This window comes from Mastomys coucha, unplaced genomic scaffold, assembly GCF_008632895.1.
Source record: "Mastomys coucha isolate ucsf_1 unplaced genomic scaffold, UCSF_Mcou_1 pScaffold16, whole genome shotgun sequence".
In the NCBI taxonomy this organism is placed as follows: domain Eukaryota; kingdom Metazoa; phylum Chordata; class Mammalia; order Rodentia; family Muridae; genus Mastomys; species Mastomys coucha.
In genome coordinates, this window is record NW_022196898.1 from 64,316,949 (window position 1) to 64,338,040 (window position 21,092).

At 40.2% G+C, this 21,092-nt stretch overlaps 1 protein-coding gene across 3 annotated transcripts in view; it reads right to left on the minus strand.

Moving 5' to 3' along the window:
- The window catches only part of Slc35a3 (solute carrier family 35 member A3), a 43,398-nt gene extending 23,104 nt beyond the window's left edge, over nucleotides 1-20,294 (minus strand). Inside the window, exons 1-3 of one of the 3 annotated variants that reach the window (XM_031375278.1) lie at nucleotides 19,751-19,865; nucleotides 14,698-14,789; nucleotides 1,692-1,896 (exon numbers count right to left, since the gene is read on the minus strand). In XM_031375278.1, the coding sequence (XP_031231138.1) occupies nucleotides 1,692-1,878 (187 nt within the window). In that variant the 5' untranslated portion in view covers nucleotides 1,879-1,896; nucleotides 14,698-14,789; nucleotides 19,751-19,865. Of the gene's footprint in view, nucleotides 1-1,691; nucleotides 1,897-6,171; nucleotides 6,354-14,697; nucleotides 14,790-19,750 lie in introns of those variants that run through there. The other 2 variants (XM_031375277.1, XM_031375279.1) reach the window with 2 other exon arrangements.
- Between the last annotated feature and the right edge of the window lie 798 nt (nucleotides 20,295-21,092).

Sequence of the window (21,092 nt, forward strand, 5' to 3'; positions counted from 1 at the left end):
CCTGATGACCTGCATTTAAACCCTGGCCCTCACATGGAGCAAGAACAGAACAGATTCCTACAAGTTGTCCTTTGACCTATACTCACATGCCATGGCACTTGCACACTCACCACACACATATATGCAATACCTTTCTTTTTTTTAAAAGATGTATATGAAGAACAACCAGATGACAATGACCCAGCAATTCTGCTCTGGTGGTGGGAGTGGATATAAACACAAAGCCCCCACCCAAATGAAAGCAGACTCCAACATATACTTGTACAGCTATTGCAGCGCTAACCACTGTTTCTCCCAACATGGTTCATGGTAGCCAAAAGGTAGAAATGACCAGTGGCTACCAACACATGAGAAAAGAAGACTTTTTAAAGAAAAAAGTATATATTGTATACTATATAGTATATAAGAAACAAAATTCTGACACATAAGCTTTGAAAATATCATGCTAGTGAGCTAAGCCAGACACAAGAGAATGAACATTATATAATCCACCTTATATGAAATATTTAGAATAGGTAAATTCAGAAGCCGAATCTAAATCAGAGGTTACGAAGAACTGGAAGAAAGGTGAATGAGGAGTTACTACTTAGTAGTCATATAGAACTTCTGCTCCGTTGTATTGAGAAAGTGTTGGAAACAGTGATAGCTGTACAATATTGTGAATGTAAAAATGCAGTTACAATAACAAAACCCCACATACACATGCACACACACTTGCACACTCATTATCACAACTTAAAAATTAAAGCAAATAACAATCAATTATAAGCTTGCACATAGAAGGTTAAGATAGAATGATCAAGAATTTATGGCCAGCTTGAATGACATAGTAAAGCACTGTCTCAAGAAAGAAAAACAAAAATCACAATTGAATACTCTAAAATTCTGCCTGCAAAAGGCTAAGTTGAAGCTGGAATGTACCCCAATGGTAGAGCGAGTGAGTGTGCTTAGGATATGCAAAGCCCAAGGCTCAATCTCTAGAACCAAAGAACAACTATACAGTTCATAAATTAGATCCCAATGAAAATCGTTAAACTGTAACAAACGAGTGATTCACTGTTGGATTAGCCAATTTAACTAGTAAAAGTCTTTAGTAAAGAATTATTATGGACTTTACAATTCAAACAAAGCACTAGAGAATCCACTTTTTTTCAAATTAATAAACTATAAATGCAACTAGGATTCATATTCATAGCACTAACTAGGCATGGATTGTGTTACAGACTACATAATAGTTTAGGTACAAACCAAAACTGGTACGAACATAATTGTGCATGCATGCATGTGCGTGTGCATGTGTGCGTATGAGTTGATGCTGGCAATCTTTCTAAGTGGCTCTTTACCTTATTTTAGACAAGGTCTCTCACTAAACCTCAAGCTTGTCAAGTAGGCCAGACTGACAGGCCAGCTGGCTCCTGGGGTCCTCCTATTTCCACCTCCCAGTGCTGAAATGACAAACTCACACTACCAAACTCAGCCACTTTTAATGGATGCTGAAGATCCAAACTCAGGTCCAATTAGGTCATTCCCTTGAGCCCTGTCTCAATAATTTTTTTCAAAAATATTGGAATGTTAAGTCCAGGGAAATTAAATAACGCAAATGATCAAACGTGTAGTTACAATTGTATTTACATATATAAAAAATTAAACTAATCCATAAATTAAAAGGAAAAAACACCCTAGATACCTACTACTGTCTTTGTAGACTAAAAAGATGCAGGCCATTATCTTCAAAAATTCAGCCACAACCACTGCTGTAGAAGACAGATAACGAGGCCCCTCCTCTTTTAAAGTCCTAGAATAGCGCATCGTTAGAACCAGACTGGTAGTCTGAAACACCAAAATTCCCAAGGAAAGATATTTTAGGTTGGCAGACATTGTTTTCTCTTCATTTGTCTGAAAAACAAAATAAACAGGGCAAGTTAATCAAATTAAAAGATACAGAAACTACTATCCAACAAGAGACAGAGATTCCAAACAAGACAAGCATTCTTTCTAACTGCAACAAGAACAACAAAAAAGTCAACCACCACACGACAAGCCAAAGACAGGGGCATCTGCCAGAAAACTCAGGCTCAAGAAAACGGGTCTGAGGGATGGGTCAGCACAAAATCTTGGATATTCTTGCCTACCTTTGTATTCTATACTCAAGTGCTACAGCACCACATAATCTGGAATTGCCACCAGTGTAGAACAACAAAACAGCTGAGGAAAACTCAGTTTCTCTGGCCAAACAACTAAAGACAGCTATCCTAAAAACTGTTACCATTCCAGCTGAGTACTGTATAAACTGTGGGGAAAGCCATGTTAACTCTTAGCCTGAACTAATGAGAGAAGTAGATTCTCCCACAACAGAATCTGCAAACAGGGACTTTGAGGTGGAGCCCTATTGGTTATCCCTGTCATATACAAACTTACTATCAGCAAACAGAATTCTCGCTCTTCCACAGTGACTAGGAATAACAGAGATTTAAGTAGGAACCAGAGTTTCATAACACACAAATGTTCAAGATACAACTCAAAATGAGTATAGCCACCAAAAAAAGGACAAATCTTGATTGAATAACAACAATCAACAGATAATGCAAAAATAACCCAGATATTGGTGTTACAAGAATTTCAAGGACGCTACCATAAAAACACAGCGACAAAAAAATTATTAAACTTCCCTAATAACAGCAACCACAAAGTCCTTCTAGTCAAGAGACTTTTATCACTACTATTATTGTTATGACTCAGTGATACGAGGGAGTGAGCCCAAACCTTCATATATACTAAGCTTGCTGTCTATCTCTAACCAACAGCCCAGCCCAATAGACTCACCTTAAATGTAAAGCAGAAATATGTTGAAAAGTGAATGGACTGGCCATCTTAATACTTTGACACCTAAAGCCCCAGCTATTTGAGAGACTAGTTCAGGAAGATCACTTAAGCCTAGGAGTTCAAGACCAGCCTGGGCAACTCACTGACTGAAGCCTTGCCTCACAAAAAAGGAAGAAGGGAGAGATTCCTTGAAGGGAAGGGGAAGGAAAAGTAGGAAAGAGAGATGCGCAGGGAGGATAAAGATACCATGAAGAAACTATGACAAAATTGGAGGGTTTATACTAATGTCAGGCCAAAAGCTTACATTACTTCTAGATTTGAAGGATATTTCATAGTAATAAAAGGATCAATACACCAGGAACCTATAGTCATTATAAATGTAGTATACAGGGGCTGGTGTGATGGCTCAGCAGTTAAGAGTACTGAATGCTCTTCCAAAGGTCCTGAGTTCAAATCTCAGCAACCACATGGTGGCTCACAACCACCTGTAATGAGATCTGACGCCTTCTTCTGGTGTGTCTGAAGACAGTTACAGTGTACTTATGTATAATAATGAATAAATCTTTGGGCCAGAGGGAGTGGAGTTGACCAGAGGGAGCAGAGGTCCTAAAAATTCAATTCCCAACAACCACATGAAGGCTCACAACCCTCTGTTCAGCTACAGTGTGCCCATATACATAAAATAAATAAATAAATAAATGTAATATATGTACCTTATAAAGGTAGCTTCAAAACACATAAAACAAAATGATCAGAATAAAAGAAAAATAGTAGGCAAGTCCAATCATAACTGAAAATATTTAACCTACTTTTGAAAAAAACTATGGTAGAATGAGAAAAAAACCTAAAGAACTAGAAGGTTTCAGCTAACTATAGCAGACATGCAGACAGCCCACACAGATCATAAGCATGCTTAAGCATGGTCCTCATCCTAGTTCTCACCCAAGATCATATACCTTTTATGCTTCAGGCTGATTTAAAAATATAATACAATCCCCCAAAACATCCCTGATTTTAAGAACAGCTGAGTCTTGTTTATATTTTTAACCTCTGGTCTCCTTAGTTTTGAATTTTTCATAGTAGTCGGTGTTTCTTGCTACCATCTGGCTTTTATATGATGTTCTGATCTTTGGAGAATGTCTTCATCTCTTGCCTTTCCTTTCTTTTTTAAATATCACCTATGGGGCAGTAAAAATGGCTCAGAGGATTCCAAGCAACCACATGGTGGCTCACAGCCATCTGTAATGAGTTTGGGTGCCCTCTTCTGGCCTTCAGACATACATGCAGGCAGAATATGGTGTACGTAATAGATAAATAAATAAATAAATCTTTTAAAATAAAATAAAGTAAAAATATAACCTATGGGCCAGAGGGAAGGCTCAGAAAATACAAATGTTATGTGGGTAACACTGATGATCCAAGTTCAGTCCTGGGAATCAAGGTAACCATTAGCTCACATCTGTAAACCCCATGGCCAGATGGGAGGCAAAGACAAAAGAATCACCCAGAAGCGCATGGGTTAGCTAGGCTGGAGTGATCAGGATGGCAGAAGCAATAAGAGAGATCTTGCCTTCACATGGGAAGAAAGAATTAAATCCTAAAGTTCTCTGATCTCCACACGTATACTATAGCACACAAATATACATACACATATGCATGCACACATACACAAAATAAATTATATCATAGCACACTGAAACAATTTTTGAAAACAGTATATGCTATATAATTCTATTTACATAAAATTCACAAAAAAAAAAAAAGCAAAACTAATCTGTATTGATAGTTACAAACTTAAGACTGACTGCCGGGAAGGACTGAGAGCTGACTACAAAGGCATAATAAAGAATTCTATTGATGATTACAATATTCTGGGTAGTAATTATACAATGATATTGACTTATCAAAACCCATGGGACTGCAGTTAAAGTAAATTAAACTTCCATTAAGCCCACTTTAAAAGTCAGTTAGGCCACACTAAATGACAGCATTCTCCTCCAGGGTTTCCTGTAGCCTTAGCTCAGGCTAGGGATCTTTGGATTAAAGCCAGGCATATTCTGTTCCCATGGTCTTTGCTGAACTCTTTTCCATGACTCCCATCTTCCACTCAAATTCCCTAAATCTGTATGAACTTTTCTGGTACATTTCTTTCAAACGCCCCCAGCCAAGCTATTTAGAGTATGAAATAATGACCACCCACAACTACTGACTACCAAATAGTAATGATCAAGCAGATTTGCCAATCAATAGTCCCTCCATTAGGCTAAGTAGCATCTTTACAGAAACTACACCCCTTGTCTTTCTTTCTGAGACAGAGCCCTGGCTGGCCTGGAACTTGTTATGTACAGCAGGCTGACTTGAATTCAACAGAGATTTGCTTGCCCATGAGCCACCATGCCAGACAGAAACCTACTCGTAAAAAATTAATATTTATATTTATTTTGTGTGCATGAGTGTTTGACATATATATATATATGTGCACCATGTGTGTTTTCTGATGTCCATGGAAGTCAGAAAAGGGTATGAAATCCCTTGCAACTGCAGTTAGGTTATCTGTGAGCCAGCATGTGCGTACTAGGAACTGAACCCAGGTCTTCTGCAAGAACAATAAGTGCTCTTGACAGCTGAGCCATCTTTCTAGCTCCTTAAAATATTTGTCATTAGTGTTTTAGTATTTTGTGTGTGGGTGTTTTCCCTGCATGTATATCTGTGTGCCATGTAAGTGCAGTGTCTCCAGAAGCCAGTATTGTATCCTCTGGAACCAGAGTCATACTGTTGTAAGCTCTTATGTGGCTGTCTGAGCCCAGGTCCTTTCAAGAGCAGCCAGTGCTCTTAACCACTGAGCCATCTCTCCAGGCCTGAAAAAAAAAAAAACGATTCCTGAAGACAAAATACTATTTAGGAAATTTGGCAATTCCTACCTACATCTAAATATATTCCAAGCATAAACAATGCCACATTATAAGAATAAAAAATTTTAATGATGAAAAGCACATATTTACCACTAAATACACATACATAAGTCACTAGAGATATTACTGGAAGCATTTTATTTAAATTTCAGAGACAAAAGTTAAGCATATACTTCTTTACCACACCTCAAAGGAGCTTCTTTATTAACTGTTTGCCTCACTTCTGTAATCCCTTAATAGCAAAGAAAATCCTAATGTGAAACACAACAGGAGCATTAGTGGTGGTTCATAGTTTAGGAAAACACCTAATAACCTCTTCATGTTAAAAGTGAAAAAAATGTTTATTTATATATTTGTATAAATGTATACACATAAGTATGTATATGTGTGTATGTGTGTACATATAGGTACATATATAGTATATGCATATACATACCTGTATATAAATACTGAGGTTGTATCCAGAATATAGATTATGTAACTTATATAGAGAGAATTTTTATAACATTGAAAGTAGAACACAGGGCTGGAGAGATGGCTCAGCAGTGACTGCTCTGTCGAAGGCCTTGAGTTCAAATTTCAGCAACCACATGGTGGCTCACAACCACCTGTAATGAGATTCGAAGCCCTCTTCTGGTGCATCTGAAGACAGCAACAGTGTACTTATTTATAATAATAAGTAAATCTTTAGGCCAGAGCGAGAAGGGACTGAGTGAGCAGGGTTGACTGGATTGAGCAGAGGTCCTAAATTCAATTGCCAACAACCACATGAAGGCTCACAACCCATCTGTACAGCTATAGTGTACTCATATACATAAAATAAGTAAATAAATCTTTTTAAAAAAAGAAAGTAGAAGACAAAAGTAATTTTAAAATAGGCAAAAGATACTTCACCAATAATAAAGACAAATGAACCAATAAAGATATCTGGTATCACAAACCTAACTACGAAATAAAAATTAAAAGCACATGAGCTACACCTACTAGAACTGCTACCTTTTGGGAGTGGGAAATAACACAACAGCATTTTAGAAGTTGATCACGCTTTAGAAACTAAATTAATGCTTTTCATTTTAAAGATGAATAAAATGGTGAATAATAAAGTCTGAAAACCTTCAAGATCATATAATTAGATATTAGAAATACCAGCTCATTTAGTTAAACATCCTTCCTGGCTCATAGTACACAATAGTGTAAAATGCTAGGACACTAGCTGCCTTTTCTTTTCTCTACACGAGTTGTCAGCAACGCCCCTCCCCAATACATCTATTTTAACAGCAATGTTCCAATTTATTAGCAAATAAAATCTTGAAGGTCAATTTCTGGACAGACATGTTGGTGCATGCATGTGATCCCAGCACTTGGTGGTCAGCTGCAGCAGATCACCACAAATTCAAGAACAGCTGGTTTATCTGAGTTCCAGGCCACCCAGGGCTACATAGTTAGACTCCATCTCAATAAATAAACAAGTAAGTTTCTAAGCCAGCATGTACTTCCACAATTTTGCTTTTCCATTAGCAAACATACACACATCTGTGTACACATTTTCAATAAAGGGCTTATTAGTGCTTCGGTCTCTCGCTTTTAAACCACACTGATGTAGTTCCTACCTCTTGAAGTCCTTTATGTCCTATGGATAGCAATTGATTCTAGGTTTGGTTAGGCTGTCTTATAGACCCCTCCCTTTCCCTTTTCTATGTACTGAGGATTTAACTCAGATCTTGACACATGCTAGGCAAATTTTTATCATTGAGTTACACTCTCAGCTCTCATCAATAAATCTTGCACTTGCTTCCATATTTCATCTGAATTGCTGAGTGTATTTAATATTTTTAAAGTAGAGTTTATTATTTTTAAATTTCTTCGAGGGAAAGCATACTGTAAAAATTAATTGATCTATATTCCACTCATTGAAATTTATCATCAGAACTTACTTTTACATTTTTAACATCAGACAAATAATTACTACACTTTTTTCAAATTCCAAAAGATTTTCGTAATTATTTAATAGTCTTCAGAAAAAAAGAAAATACAAAAAAAAACCCAGAGGGCTAGAGACATAGCTGAGTGATAAAGCACTTGCCTACTATGTTTATGTGGGGCCCTGGGTCTGATCCATAGGAATTCAAAGAAAAGAAAGAATGTTTTTTCAAATATATGGGAGGCCAGGCATGATGGTGCATGCCTTTGATCCCAGCACTCTAGAGGCAGGCAAGCAGATCTCTATGAGTTCAAAGCTAGCCTGATCTACATAGCTACATAGCCAGCTTCAGGCCAGTCATGGCTACAGACATTGTCTCAAAAAGCCAAAACAACAACAACAAACTCCTATAAATATAGCAGAACCTACAATTTAAATATATTTATATGGTATTATGTCCTTCATTTTCATTAAAGTAGTTCCTTTAGGATCCAAAGATCCTGTTTTATAAAGATTTGACAAGCAATTCTAAGTTATCTCAAGTGTTAAATAATAATAAGCTGTGAATTTAATCCCCTGCACTACAAACACATACATGTGCACATACACATATGCATGCCATAAGGCATATACATCATTACTGTACATTATTACTGATGACCACCTTTCCCCAAATTAATGAGGATTACTGTGATTAGATGTAGTTGAATTACACATACATATTAATTTCTGAAATACTCAAAATATCATACACTGACAGACATAATGACATATGCCTTTAATCCCAGCACACAGGAGACAGAAGTGGTAGGATACCGTGTGTTTAAAGGCAGCTTATTCTACTTAGCAAGTTTCAAGACGACCAGGACTACATAAGAGACATCCTGGCCCAAAACAAAACCAAAAAATACCATACAGCAATCATGTATATTCATCTTTACAGAAAGGCCCTTATAGACAAATCTGGAAATCCCTATGGCCACAGACTTACTTCAGACTTACTTCCTAGGTTTACTTAGCCAAGAACCCCTCTACTAAGGCACATCCTCAGCCCACACTTTGGTGCCCACGAGTTCCTAGTACATTCCAAGTTAAACACCTTTCACTGTTTCTCATTGCCCTTTCTTCCTCATGGTGTTCCATGTCTGTTTAAACAAGATGCCATCACTGGTAGAAGTTACAGCTCTGTCAATTTTTAACTTGTTCTTTCATGGACTACAGACTTCCTATTATTACAATCAAGCAAAATCAAATGCTCAAATATTACTTCAGCTATACAAATATAAAATCTATTTTATGCCAATTTGCAGGTAAGATTTGCTCAGTATTTAGTGATAGAGAAAACAATGATATGACCCAATAAGAGAAGATTTACCCTGCCATTGTGTGTTCACACAGCAGTGAAATGCACACACCCATTTCCTGCCCTGTACTATGCTGCGCTGTCATTCCCTACCTGTGGTCATTTCCCACCACTGAAGGCAAGAGTTGAAGACATTCTCCAAAGATCAGAACATCATATAAAAGCCAGATGGTAGCAAGAAACACCGACCACTATGAAAAATTCAAAACTAAGGAGACCAGAGGTTAAAAATATAAATAAGACTCAGCTGTCCAGAGTGGAATAAGCCTTCAGATATGCAAGTGACACTTAGTGTGATCAAGACTATGGTTAGAATTGGTTACACAGTAGAAATCAAAACAATCTAAACCATATGTTTCTGTATGGACCTTAGTCTTCAGCAAGGAAGATACATTCAAACATTTCAAGATACAAGAGGGGGAGGAAAGAGGGGAGGAGAGAGAGAAAGAGAGAAAGCAAAAGAGAGAGAAGAAATGAAAATTGTATATGAATTTCTATGACAAGAAAAAAAAAAACATAGGGCAGAAAGGAAAAAGGGAAGCTATGTCAACTGAGAAATGCTCCAAAGCCTTTCTATGAGTAGTTCTGTGTTATTATCAGGTAAACACTAAGCATGCACAAGATTTAGAAGGCACATGTAAATTAAGAGATATTAAGCCTGACAACCTGAGTTCAATCCCTGGACCCTCACACTGTGGAGAGAGAGAACCAACTCCCACAAACTGTACAGACTTCCACATATGTGCCACAGCATGGACCCCAGACATGCTAAATAAACAAGCAAACAAATGTAATCTAAAGTTGTTTACCACAGTGAGGGGGCGTGGGTACTGGCAGGTTCCAGTGTCTCCTCTCTCTCCTTATTCTAGGCCAGGCCTTTTTCCCAACTAAGTAGCAGTGGCCTCAGCCCCACTCAGACTCTTGACTGAGATGGCAGAGCTCCATAAGGTCCTACCAGCTTTACTTACCGGCCTACTGGAAGTAAGATGCACACATGGCTAACTTCCTAGACTTCTTGGAAAGTTCTGACTTGTCCAGCCCACATCTGTGCCATGAGGGCTACTCAGCAGGCTTTAAACTAATTCCCCATACTCTTCTTTCACTTTTACCTTACTTGTTGCTATTCTACATGTCTTTTCCCACGACCGAAGGATTCTGCTTTCTTTCTTTTTTCTTTTAAAGATTTATTTTTATGTTACATTTATGACGTGTATATGAGTGTTTGCCTGCATGCTCTGGCCCCGCTTGCTCGGGCATTATACACTGTAGCTGTCTTCAGACACACCAGAAAGGGGCGTCAGATCTCATTACAGGTGGTTGTGAGCCACCATGTGGTTGCTGGGACCCGCACTCAGGACCTTGGGAAGAGCAGTCAGTGCTCTTATATGCTGAGCCATCTCGCCAGCCCCGATTCTGCTTTCCTAATGAGCCCTAACTGGTACAGTTATTGAGATCAAATGTGGTCTTACCTCTTACCAAGAGGTAAAAGAATCAAATGACAAGAATCTGGAGTGAATTCTCCAATGTCACCAGAATCATGGTGTCATGTGTAGCAAACATTCACTATCTTTCTCAACAGTCACCTACAATGGAAGTTGTGTGATGAAGGACTGCCTCACCACCCACTGTACTGGCAATGGGAGTACAGAGCTTTTTGCTGATAGCTTCTAAGTAGCTACAAAACTCGGAGAAAGAATGACATCAAGGCCCTAAATTCATAGCCCAAGAGCCAAACAGAATCAGAAATTTCTATCACTGCCAAAGAACAAAACCACACTTCACTTAGAAAACTTGGCATTTATGAGAAACAAATCCAGTCTGATCCTATGAGAGCCAGAAATAAAAGGCAAACTGAATTTAAAACCTTACAGGATCTCAGGATGATATTCTGCATACTTTTATAATCTCTGCATTTCAGTACATCAAAATGCCTTAAAAATTGTACTAGGCTGAATAGCTCCCAAAATACCACATTCTGTCTGTGGAACCTATAACTTATTTTGTTACTTGGTGAAGGTTATAGAAAGAGTACCCTTTCTGTGTTCAAATGCAGGTGAAATTCAGAGTCTTGAAGCTAGGAATGATGATACAAGTGTATAATCCTAACATCTGGGCAGTGGACACAGGATGATCAGGAAGAATCCAAGTTCTTCTCTGCTACAGAGTGAACCTGAGGCCAGTCTAGGTTGCATGAGACAACAACAACAAAAACAAACAACAAAAAGAAATAAAGGATATTAAGATAAGCCAAGTGTGCGTGCCTATATCCCAGCAAACAGAGGTAGGAGGATCACCTCCAGTTCAAGGCCAGCCAGGTCTATGTAGCTAATTTCATGCTTCCCACAGCTTCATAGGAAGACACCAACTCAAAAAAAGAGTGGACATAAGAGAATGCACGAGGATCTAGTATACAGCACAATGAAGTGTACAGTACTGTTTGTTTGTGACTGTGTTTGTCTGTGTAGCCTTGGCTGTCCTGGAACTCATTTTGTACACCAAGCTGACCCTGAACTCAAAGATCTGCCTGCCTCTGCCTCAAGCACAAGCCCTGCTGCCAGGACTGCCCTTCAGTACCATCTTTACTCCTAGACCCAGGGATAGAGCTGCTCTACAGGAGCAATGTGAAAGCAGTGGCCACATGCTTGTCATGAGTTCAAAGATAGATTTGGCCAGCCCGTGACTAGATGCAGCGTCACCTTCCTTTAGGCGGCAGGCCATACACAGAAGCTCTAGTCTTTGCTGCAGTAATATAAAATTTTATTTATTTTTCACATAAAAAAAGTAAAAACTGCCAGGCAGTCGTGACACATGCCATTAATCCTAGCAGAAGCTCTGTCTGAGTTTGAGGCCAGCCTGGTCTACAAAGTGAGTTCCACGACAGTCAGGGCTACCTGACTACACAGGTAGTCAGGGCTACACACGTAGTCAGGACTACACAGAGAAACCCTGTCTCAAAAGAGTGGTGGGGTGGGGGTTGGGGAGGAAGAGACAGGTAAAAGTTGAGTCCTACAGCAGCAATTTCCCCTACTTCCCAGGCGATGCACTCAGGGACAGTTTACAAATTCTAAAACAAGAGTGAGCTCCTTAGCTGCCACTGCCCAGCTGGATGACTCTGGTAGTTTCATTAACACAGGCTGAAATGCGCCTGATTCTCCCTTTCTGTGAGGGAGCCAGAATCTCCAGACTGAGAGCAGTAAAGAGGGTGTAAAGTTCAGGTACAGCAATGAAAGGGTTGTTTTATTTTGAGAAAAACTTTATTTTACTTTACTTTATCTTATTTTATTTTATTTATGTGTATAGTTGAATGTATGCCAATGCACCGTGTGAGTGCAGAAGTGTGGAGATCAGAAGAGGATCAGATCCCCTGTAACCCCTGTAACCCCCTGTAACTCAAGTTATATTTTTGAGCTGTTATGTGGGTGGTGGCAAGCAAAAGTGAATCCTCCACAAAAGCAGCAAGTGCTCTGAAGCATTAAGCCTTCTTTCCAGCCAAATCAATAAGTCTTTATCCAAGTGCCATTGAGTGAGCCCCACAACTTAGTTGTGCTATCTAAGGAATGAGAAGACAGCTGAAGGCAGTTTAGCTTAAGGGTTGTCAGGGCTGAGGATCACGCCCGTCCCGGGATTTCTTGCCCACCCAGTATTTGTGCACACTTCTGCCAGGCTATGAATTTAACAAAGTCTGCCCAGACAGAGAAGCCTTGGAATCTATAGAAAACACACTTCTCTGCTTACGTCTTTTCTTTGAAATTTGCTGAGAGTAACTCTCAAGAGTATCACTCCTCCAATGCATACAAATGATAACCATATACAATGATGGATATATTAAGGAAACTGTCTCATATACATAAAATCATTACATTGTATACCTTATATATACAGTTTCTATTTGTTAATATAACTCAATAGAACAAAAATGCACCTTAGATGAAGAAAATAGCTGCACAGACATACATGTGGGCAAAATGACCTCCCCCACCACAGTAGATAATCTTCCAGTCTCAGTTTACATACACTATAATCTGATGTGCTTAAACTCAGTAAAATATAAATTACATTAATTATGCTTATCCAAGTCCTTCATCACACTGCCTGCTAACTGATATATATAGACAGGCTCAGACTCTTCCCACCCTAACTTACCCTCCATACAGCAGGTATCTTAAGAAAATATACATTTAATCACATTCTTTCCTTGTCTGTAAAGTTCAGCTGTCACCTTACCAAATGGAGGATACACAGCCCTTTATAATCTGGCCTTAAGCTTAAACTACAGCCTATCTCAAATCACTCATTGTTTCGTGTATTTTTTTTGAACAAATATTTGTCTCTCTTTAAAAAAACCTTTCCTGGAAGGCTCAGGAAACTTCACTAGGAGAGGACAGTATTCTGAGTCCTGTAAGATATGTACACATAGAAAAGGCATTGTTTCTCCCCATTCACTTGGTAGGTCTGGGACTTGCTGCACACTACATATGTGTGCTACACTAAAGTATCCTGCAGTCTTCTAGCGACCTCCCCCTCCCCCTACACTCTGTGCTTATCTTTGCAAGAGCACATTATGGCCAATGACTTTTGAAGACACAATGTTAATCAGTTTCTCTAGTTGTTAGCCCAAAACTGTTTACCAGCCATACAGAAGACATCATCTCAAAGGATACAAACCAAACCAAACCAACCAACCAAACCATGATTAAGACAAGTGACCGGGGTGTATCCTAGGTTAGGCAACATGGTAGAGATTTTCTTCTTTTCAGTGTTGTATTTCCCTGTATTGCCTCACAGCAGTACTTGTCAGATTAGGTGACTGCTCTGTGTTGAATTTACAAAAGGCTTGACAATAGATTAAAATCCTTAGCATTTAAATCCTCCAGAAAGAATGATCTCTTTGTGAATTAAGTCTTTCTCAAGAGCTCTAGAGCTTTCAAGTTCAGGGTAGTATACTTTTGGACAAGTCTTTCTATACATAAAAGACAGACAAGGGACAAAACTGGTCCTCACTTAAAATTTTCTAAAAACTACTACTTCATAAATTAAGTAAGAACCTTGAGCACCTATGTCAGGTTTCTTGCTAATCATTACATATAGATTTTCTCATTTAAGTATGATTTAATTTGAAAAGAAGGTATCACTTCTTTTACAGTTTAAGATTCTGGGACTGGAGAGAGGGCTCAGTGACTAAGACACTGGTTGCTCTTGCAGAGGACCCAAGCTCAATTCCTAGACCCACAACTCAAGTCTGTCAGTAACTCTAGTTCCAAGGGATCTGATATTCTCTATTGGCCTCTGAGGGCACTGTATGCTTATGCTGCACAGACATACAAGCTAGCAAAACACTCAGTCACATATAATACAAAATAAAATAAAATAAAATAATAACATTAGCTACACTTCCATGGGATCTGATGCCCTTTTCTGGCCTCTGCATACAAATGGTGCAGATGTAAATACAAAACATCCATATACATAAAATAAAAATACCCACTGATCCAGCTCACTGGCTCCTGAAAATATATCTTATCTAACTTTTAAGGGGGAGGTGAAACAGTATAAAGTCATACGTGAATTTTTCTTTTTGAAATGAAGCAGTTTCTAAGCATTTTATCTGATGTAACTGAAAGCTTCAACTTTCACTCTAATTTCTGCAGTGTTGCCTAACTTAGGATACAGTTACATACCTAATCTTCCTGTTGTTATTGTTGCTGCTGGTTTGCTTTGCTTTCATTTGATGGTATCTTCAATGTAGTTGATAAACAGTTCTGACAGAAAACTAGAGAAGATGATTAACGCTCTAGCTTCAAAAATCACTGCCTTAAATACCAACAACAAAACACGTTTTAAAAATATCTAACAAGACAGAAAAGATGGCCAGGGTTGAAGAGCAATGGTTGCTTTTGCAGAGGACTAGAGTTCAATTCCTAGCATTGGTGGTGTATAACTATCTGTAACTCCAATTCCCAAGAATCCAGAACCTTTCTCAGGTCTGAGAGCATGGTATGCACACAGTACACTTACATACATGCAGGCAAAACACATAGAAATTAAGCTTTAAAAAAAGATTCTTAAATAATTTTATTTAAAAATTAAAATAAAATTTAGTGCACACATAAATAAACATACCAGGCATAGTGACACAGCCTGTAGTCCTACTGGAGATATAACCCTACACCCACTTCCAACGAGTCTTAACAACAGCAACAACAAAAAACAAAAACAAAAACAAAAAAAGAAAGAAAAGAAAGAATACAAATATACATCACAGTATTAACTCTTTCATTACTGGAGACAACTAAGCTGAATAGCCTTAACATACACTTGCTGTTTTTAGAACTGGAAACTAATATTAAGTAACCAGTTCACATTAATCTGAACTTTGGAGAAAAACAAAACAAAACAAAATTATTTAACATCAAATAGGAACTCAAAATTTTTCAAGAAGCCCCTAGTTACTGAAATATAATCATAATTCTAGTTAGTCCTATTACTGAATCATAAAATACAACTTTTAACAGAGAAATTATTTCCACTGAGTCTATCACATATGCACATTCATTTGGGATATTAACTTCCTTTAAAGGCACATGCTTGAGTACATACATCCATTTCAAACTCAAGTGACACAGCACCAAGAGTAAATTACTTGACCTATGTGATCTTCAATGGTCATGTAAGTGGAACCAATGATAATTATCCTACTTCAGAGATAACAAGTTAAAGGCTATCCTGGACTACTTACTAAGTTCCAGGCCAGACTGGAGAACTATGATGTGAAACCCTATATAAAATCTTGGTGTAATTCTAACCAAGCAAGTGAAAGATCTGTATCAAGTCTCTGAAGAATTCGAAGATCTCAGAAGATGGAAAGATCTCCCATGCTCTTGGATTGGCAGGATTAATATAGTAAAAATGGCCATCTTGCCTAGAGCAATCTACAGATTCAATGCAATCCCCATCAAAATTCCAACTCAATTCTTCATAGAGTTAGAAAGAACAATTTGCAAATTCTTTTAATTCGGATTTTATATTTATATTCCAAAGGTCCTGAGTTCGGATCCCAGCAACCACATGGTGGCTCACAACCACCCATAATGAGATCTGACGCCCTCTTCTGGTGCATCTGAAGACAGCTACAGTGAATTACGCTGGAGAGAGCAGGGCCAGAGCCGGAGCAAGCGGGGGAGTCCTGAGTTCAATTCCCAGCAGCCACATGATGGCTCACGGCCCTCTGTACAGCTACAGTGTACTCATACAAATAAATAAATAAATCTTTAAAAAAAAAAAAACAATAAAAGAACTTCTGGCAGAATCACCATCCCTGACCTTAAGCTGGACTACAGAGAAATCATGATAAAATCTGCATGGTATTGTACGGAGACAGGCAGGTAGAGTCACTTCATCTTTGACAAAGAAGCTAAAACCATCTAATGTAAAAAAGACAGCATTTTCAACAAATGGTGCTGGTTCAACTGGCAGTCAGCATGTAGAAGAATGCAAATTGATCCATTCTTTAAGTACAAAGCTCAAGTCCAGGGGCTGGAGAGATGGCTCAGCAGTTAAGAGCACTGACTGCTCTTCCAAAGGTCCTGATTCAAATCCCAGCAACCACATGGTGGCTCACAACCATTTGTAAAGAGATCTCACACCCTCTTCCGGTGTGTCTGAAGACAGCTACAGTGTACTTACTTATAATAAAAATAAATAAATCTTTAAAAAAAAGCTCAAGTCCAAGTGGGTCAAGGACCTCCACATGAAACTAGAAGAGAAAGTGGGGAAGAGTCTCAAACACATGGGCAGAGGAGAAAATTTCCTGAACAGAACAACAACGGCTTATGCTCTAAGATCAAGAATTGACAAATGGGACCTTCATATAATTGCAAAGCTTCTGTAAGGCAAAGGACAACAAATTGGGAAAAGATCTTTACCAATCCTATATCCGATAGAGGGATAATATCCAATATATACAAAGAACTCAAGAAGTTAGACTCCAGAGAACCAAATAACCCTGTTAAAAATGGGGGTAAAGAGCTAAACAAAGAATTCTCAACTGAGGAATATCTAATGGCTGAGAAGCACCTAAAGAAATGTTCAACACCCTTAGTCATCAGGGAAATGCAAATCAAAACAACCCTGAGATTACACCTCACACCAGTCAGAATGGCTAAGGTCAAAAACTCAGGTGACAGCAGATGCTGGAGAGGAGGTGGAGAAAGAGGAACACTTCTCCACTGTTAGTGGGATTGCAAGCTGGTACAACCACTCTGGAAATCAGTTTGGCGGTTCCTCAGAAAATTGGACATAGAGTACCTGAGGACCCAGCTATACCACTCCTGGGCATATACCCAAAAGATGCTTCAACATATAACAAGACAAATGTTCCACTATGTTCATAGCAGCCTTATTTATAATAGCCAAAAACTGAAAACAACCCAGATGTCCCTCAACAGAGGAATGGATACAGAAAATGTGGTACATTTATACAATGGAATACTACTCAACTATTAAAAACAATGACTTCATGAAATTCTTGGGCAAATGGATGGAACTAAAAAATATCCTTAGTGAGGTAACCCAGTCACAAAAGAACACACATAGTGTGCACTCACCAATAAGTGGATATTAGCCAAAAGCTCAGAATACCTAAGATACAATTCACAGACCACATGGAGTTGAAGAAAAAGGAAGAACAAAGTGTGGATGCTTCAGTCCTCAGAATGGGAGAACAAAATACTCACGGGAGGAAATAGATACAAAGTATGGAGCAGAGACTGAAGGAAAGGCCATCCATAGACTGCCCCACCTGGGGATCCATCTCATATACAGTCACCAAACCTGGATGCTATTGTGGATGCCAACAAGTGCTTGCTGAAAGGAGCCTGAGATGGCTGTCTCCTGAGAGACTCTACCAGTGCCTGACAAATACAGATGTGGATGCTTGCAGCCATCCATTGGACTGAGCACAGGGTCCCCAATGGAGGAGTTAAGAGAAAGGACTGAAGGAGCTGAAGGGGTTTATAACCCCATAGGAAGAACAACAATGTCAACCCAGAGGTCCCAGGGTCTAAACCACCAACCAAGGCGCACACATGGAGGGACTCATGGCTCCAGCCATATATGTAGCAGAGGATGGCCTTGTCTGGCATCAATGGGAGGAGAGGCCCTTGGTCCTGTGAAGGCTCTATGCCCCAGTGTAGGGGAATGCCAGGGCAGGAAGGCAGAAGTGGGTAGGTGGGTGGGGGAGCATCCTCACAAAAGCAGGGGGAGGGGAGGATGGGATAGGGGGTTTCAGGAGGGGAAACTGGGAAAAGGGATAACATTTGAAATGTAAATAAATAAAATATCCAATAAAAATTAAAAATATATAAATAAATCCGATAGTTGTCTTAAAAATATTTCAATATGTTGGATAAAGTTACTTTTTAAAAGAATGAAAGGATTACATTAATTTGTATCACAGAGTGGTTTAAATTTTGAGAGGTTTTTAACAGCTACCTAAATTATTCGAAATTTATTCTTAGTTAGGGGTACTTTGCAGTATCGAATCACTCTCCTAGCATTCAGTATGCCCTATGTTCCATCCCTAAAACCACTAAATAAGTATATATTAGCTGAGTATTTCTGGGAGAACTTTCAAAGAATGGCATTAAATCTCCGGCTTTAAAAAGCGACTACAAAGAACTAAAGTTACAGCTCAGTGACAGAGTGCTCCGTCAATTATTCCCACCGGGTTTGTTTCCCAGCACAGTCACACACCGTGAAGTGTGGGCAGCGGTGGGGGTGTGGGGTGGATGAAGAGAACCAGGAGATAGTGAGACAGAGAAGAGAAGGGCCCCTGCGCATGGTGCACTACCAGGCCAGGAGGAGTTCCAAGGCAGAGCGACTTAAAGCATTGGTATGGTGCACCTGAAAGCGGCCAGAAAATAGGAGTAGAAACAGTAGGAAAAAATTTAAAGGGAGGGAAGTTTAGTCAGAAACGTAAACGTAGAAGTCATTCATTTGAAAGCAAGCAACCTGAGTTAATAGCAATGGAATTAAGACGTGAGAAACAACCAAACATTACCTGTAACTACAAAAGTAAGTGCCTTCAAATACTGCATTTAATAGAATGTAATAAAGGGCACGCTCCCCAAAGGAAAGAAATTATAAGTGTCTTGATAGTTAAAGCCCATTACTTTGTTTAATATCCCTTAATTAATTTGAACTAGCAGAAACTTGAGTTAGCTTCAATAAAATGTTCATTGAGCTCCTCCAACTCTTCGATACTTAGAACCCCTGCAACCTCTCGCCACACACTCTTGATGGGAAACCTCACATGGACACCTATCGCCTTCGGTCTAGCCTTACCACGGGCACCCTTTCCATCTCTCGAAGTCCCTTGCAGCTTCTTGAGTACACAGTCCTCACGTAGCAGACTCGTCCCTACCCCAGGTCGCAGGCTCCGCAGGAGCTCCAGAAAAGACCACGGAAGGACTGGCCGCCAGCCTGGCCCCCAAGGCACTTGGCCCGCCAGTCTGGAGCTTGCAGGCAAAGTGCCTGCCACACCCCTCCCCTCGGGACCTTTTCCTCCTCCACCCAGAACGTTCCAGCACGTCCACGCCGGAGGTACAAGGCGCCCATTCATCTGCTCCCCTCCACTGCAGTCCCGGTGGCCCAGGCTTCTTGTGCCTCAACCGCCCCACGCCATCCCAGCCCGCAGCCTCCGGCCTCGGCGCCCCGCCAGCGCCCTCCGCTCACCCGCCGTGCGGCTCGGCCAGCTGCCCGCCCTGGAGCCCCGGGCTCCGCGACGCCGGGCGACCCAGGCTGCCGCGACCGCCGGCTCCGCCGCGACCGCTGACCCGCAGCGCTGCCGGCTCCCGCCGGCTCTGTCGCCCGGACCGCTTCGGTGAGGCCCAGGCGTTTCCGGGTTCCCGCGGTCCGGTCCGCCAAAGGATCCGGCTTCCGCCTCGGCCCCGGCAAACGCCGTTCCCTGTTCGGCTCCGGCGGCCCCAGCTTCGCGCTTGCCGGCAGCGTCCGAGAGGCAACCCCACCGGGGCTGCTCCTCGCGCGGCTCCGGGGTGTTTGATAGGAAGGGGTCTCTTCCCCCAACAGTCCTGCAGCAGAAAGTGGCCGGATGATCCGTCACTTAAGGAAGGGCAAAGTCCTTTGGGCCAAAGAACTCTCTCTCATAGAGAACCGGGAGGCGGATCTTGGCTCCTGAAAATGACCACCAGTGAGTTGAAAACAAGATTATCCCTGGTGCAGGTTACCAACCTTAGTCTAGGAGCCAACTGGTTCGGTTAGGAACGACTCCTGTCCCCACCCTGATAGACCTGGAAGAGTGTCAGGAACGCAAAATGGGCTTAGTGTCACTAAACAGGGGAAAGGTGCAGAGAGAAAGAGCGGTTTACCTCTTCCTGTCTGCAAGGATCTCATGCATATTACATTTCAGTCTTCCAATGTATTTCGAAAAGCTCCCAACCACTGTAGTCATTGCTGGCGGTAGACAGGCTGAAATGTAATATTCTGGGTCCGGTTTGATCATCGGATACAGCAGATTTATTCCTTCCCTGTTAAACACAATGCTCCTAGAATTAAGCTTATGCTTCTCTGCGTTGCAAATGATTAAAGCCATGCCTTAGGGAAGCATTGTTAGGGAAACAACAGAGAAAAAATAAAGTAAAATTAGATGACTGTTGGCACAACATGCCTCGCGTAAAATGTTTGTGTAATCCGGTCTTTAGAAAACTTCTGGATGATGGAATGTAAATTAGTTCTTGATGTTTGATATTTGCTAGGGTCGGAATCTAAAATGCAACACCCCCCCCCCCAAAGGTTCATCACAGGGTAGTTTGGTTGCCAGTTAATGGGCTTTGGTGTTGGGGGAAGTGAATGGATAGTGAACCCTCTGACCTAAGACACTGATATGTTAAATCTTTGAAGGTATTATTGGGATATGGTGTAAATTGAGGAACAAGCCAATTTGGAAGAAGTGGGTCACTGAGGCTGTGTCTTATCCTGGCCTTTCCTCAGGCTGTCTTTGCAGCCTGTATGCTTTCTTTTTCTTTTCTTTTCTTTTTTTTTTTTTTTTTTTTTTTTT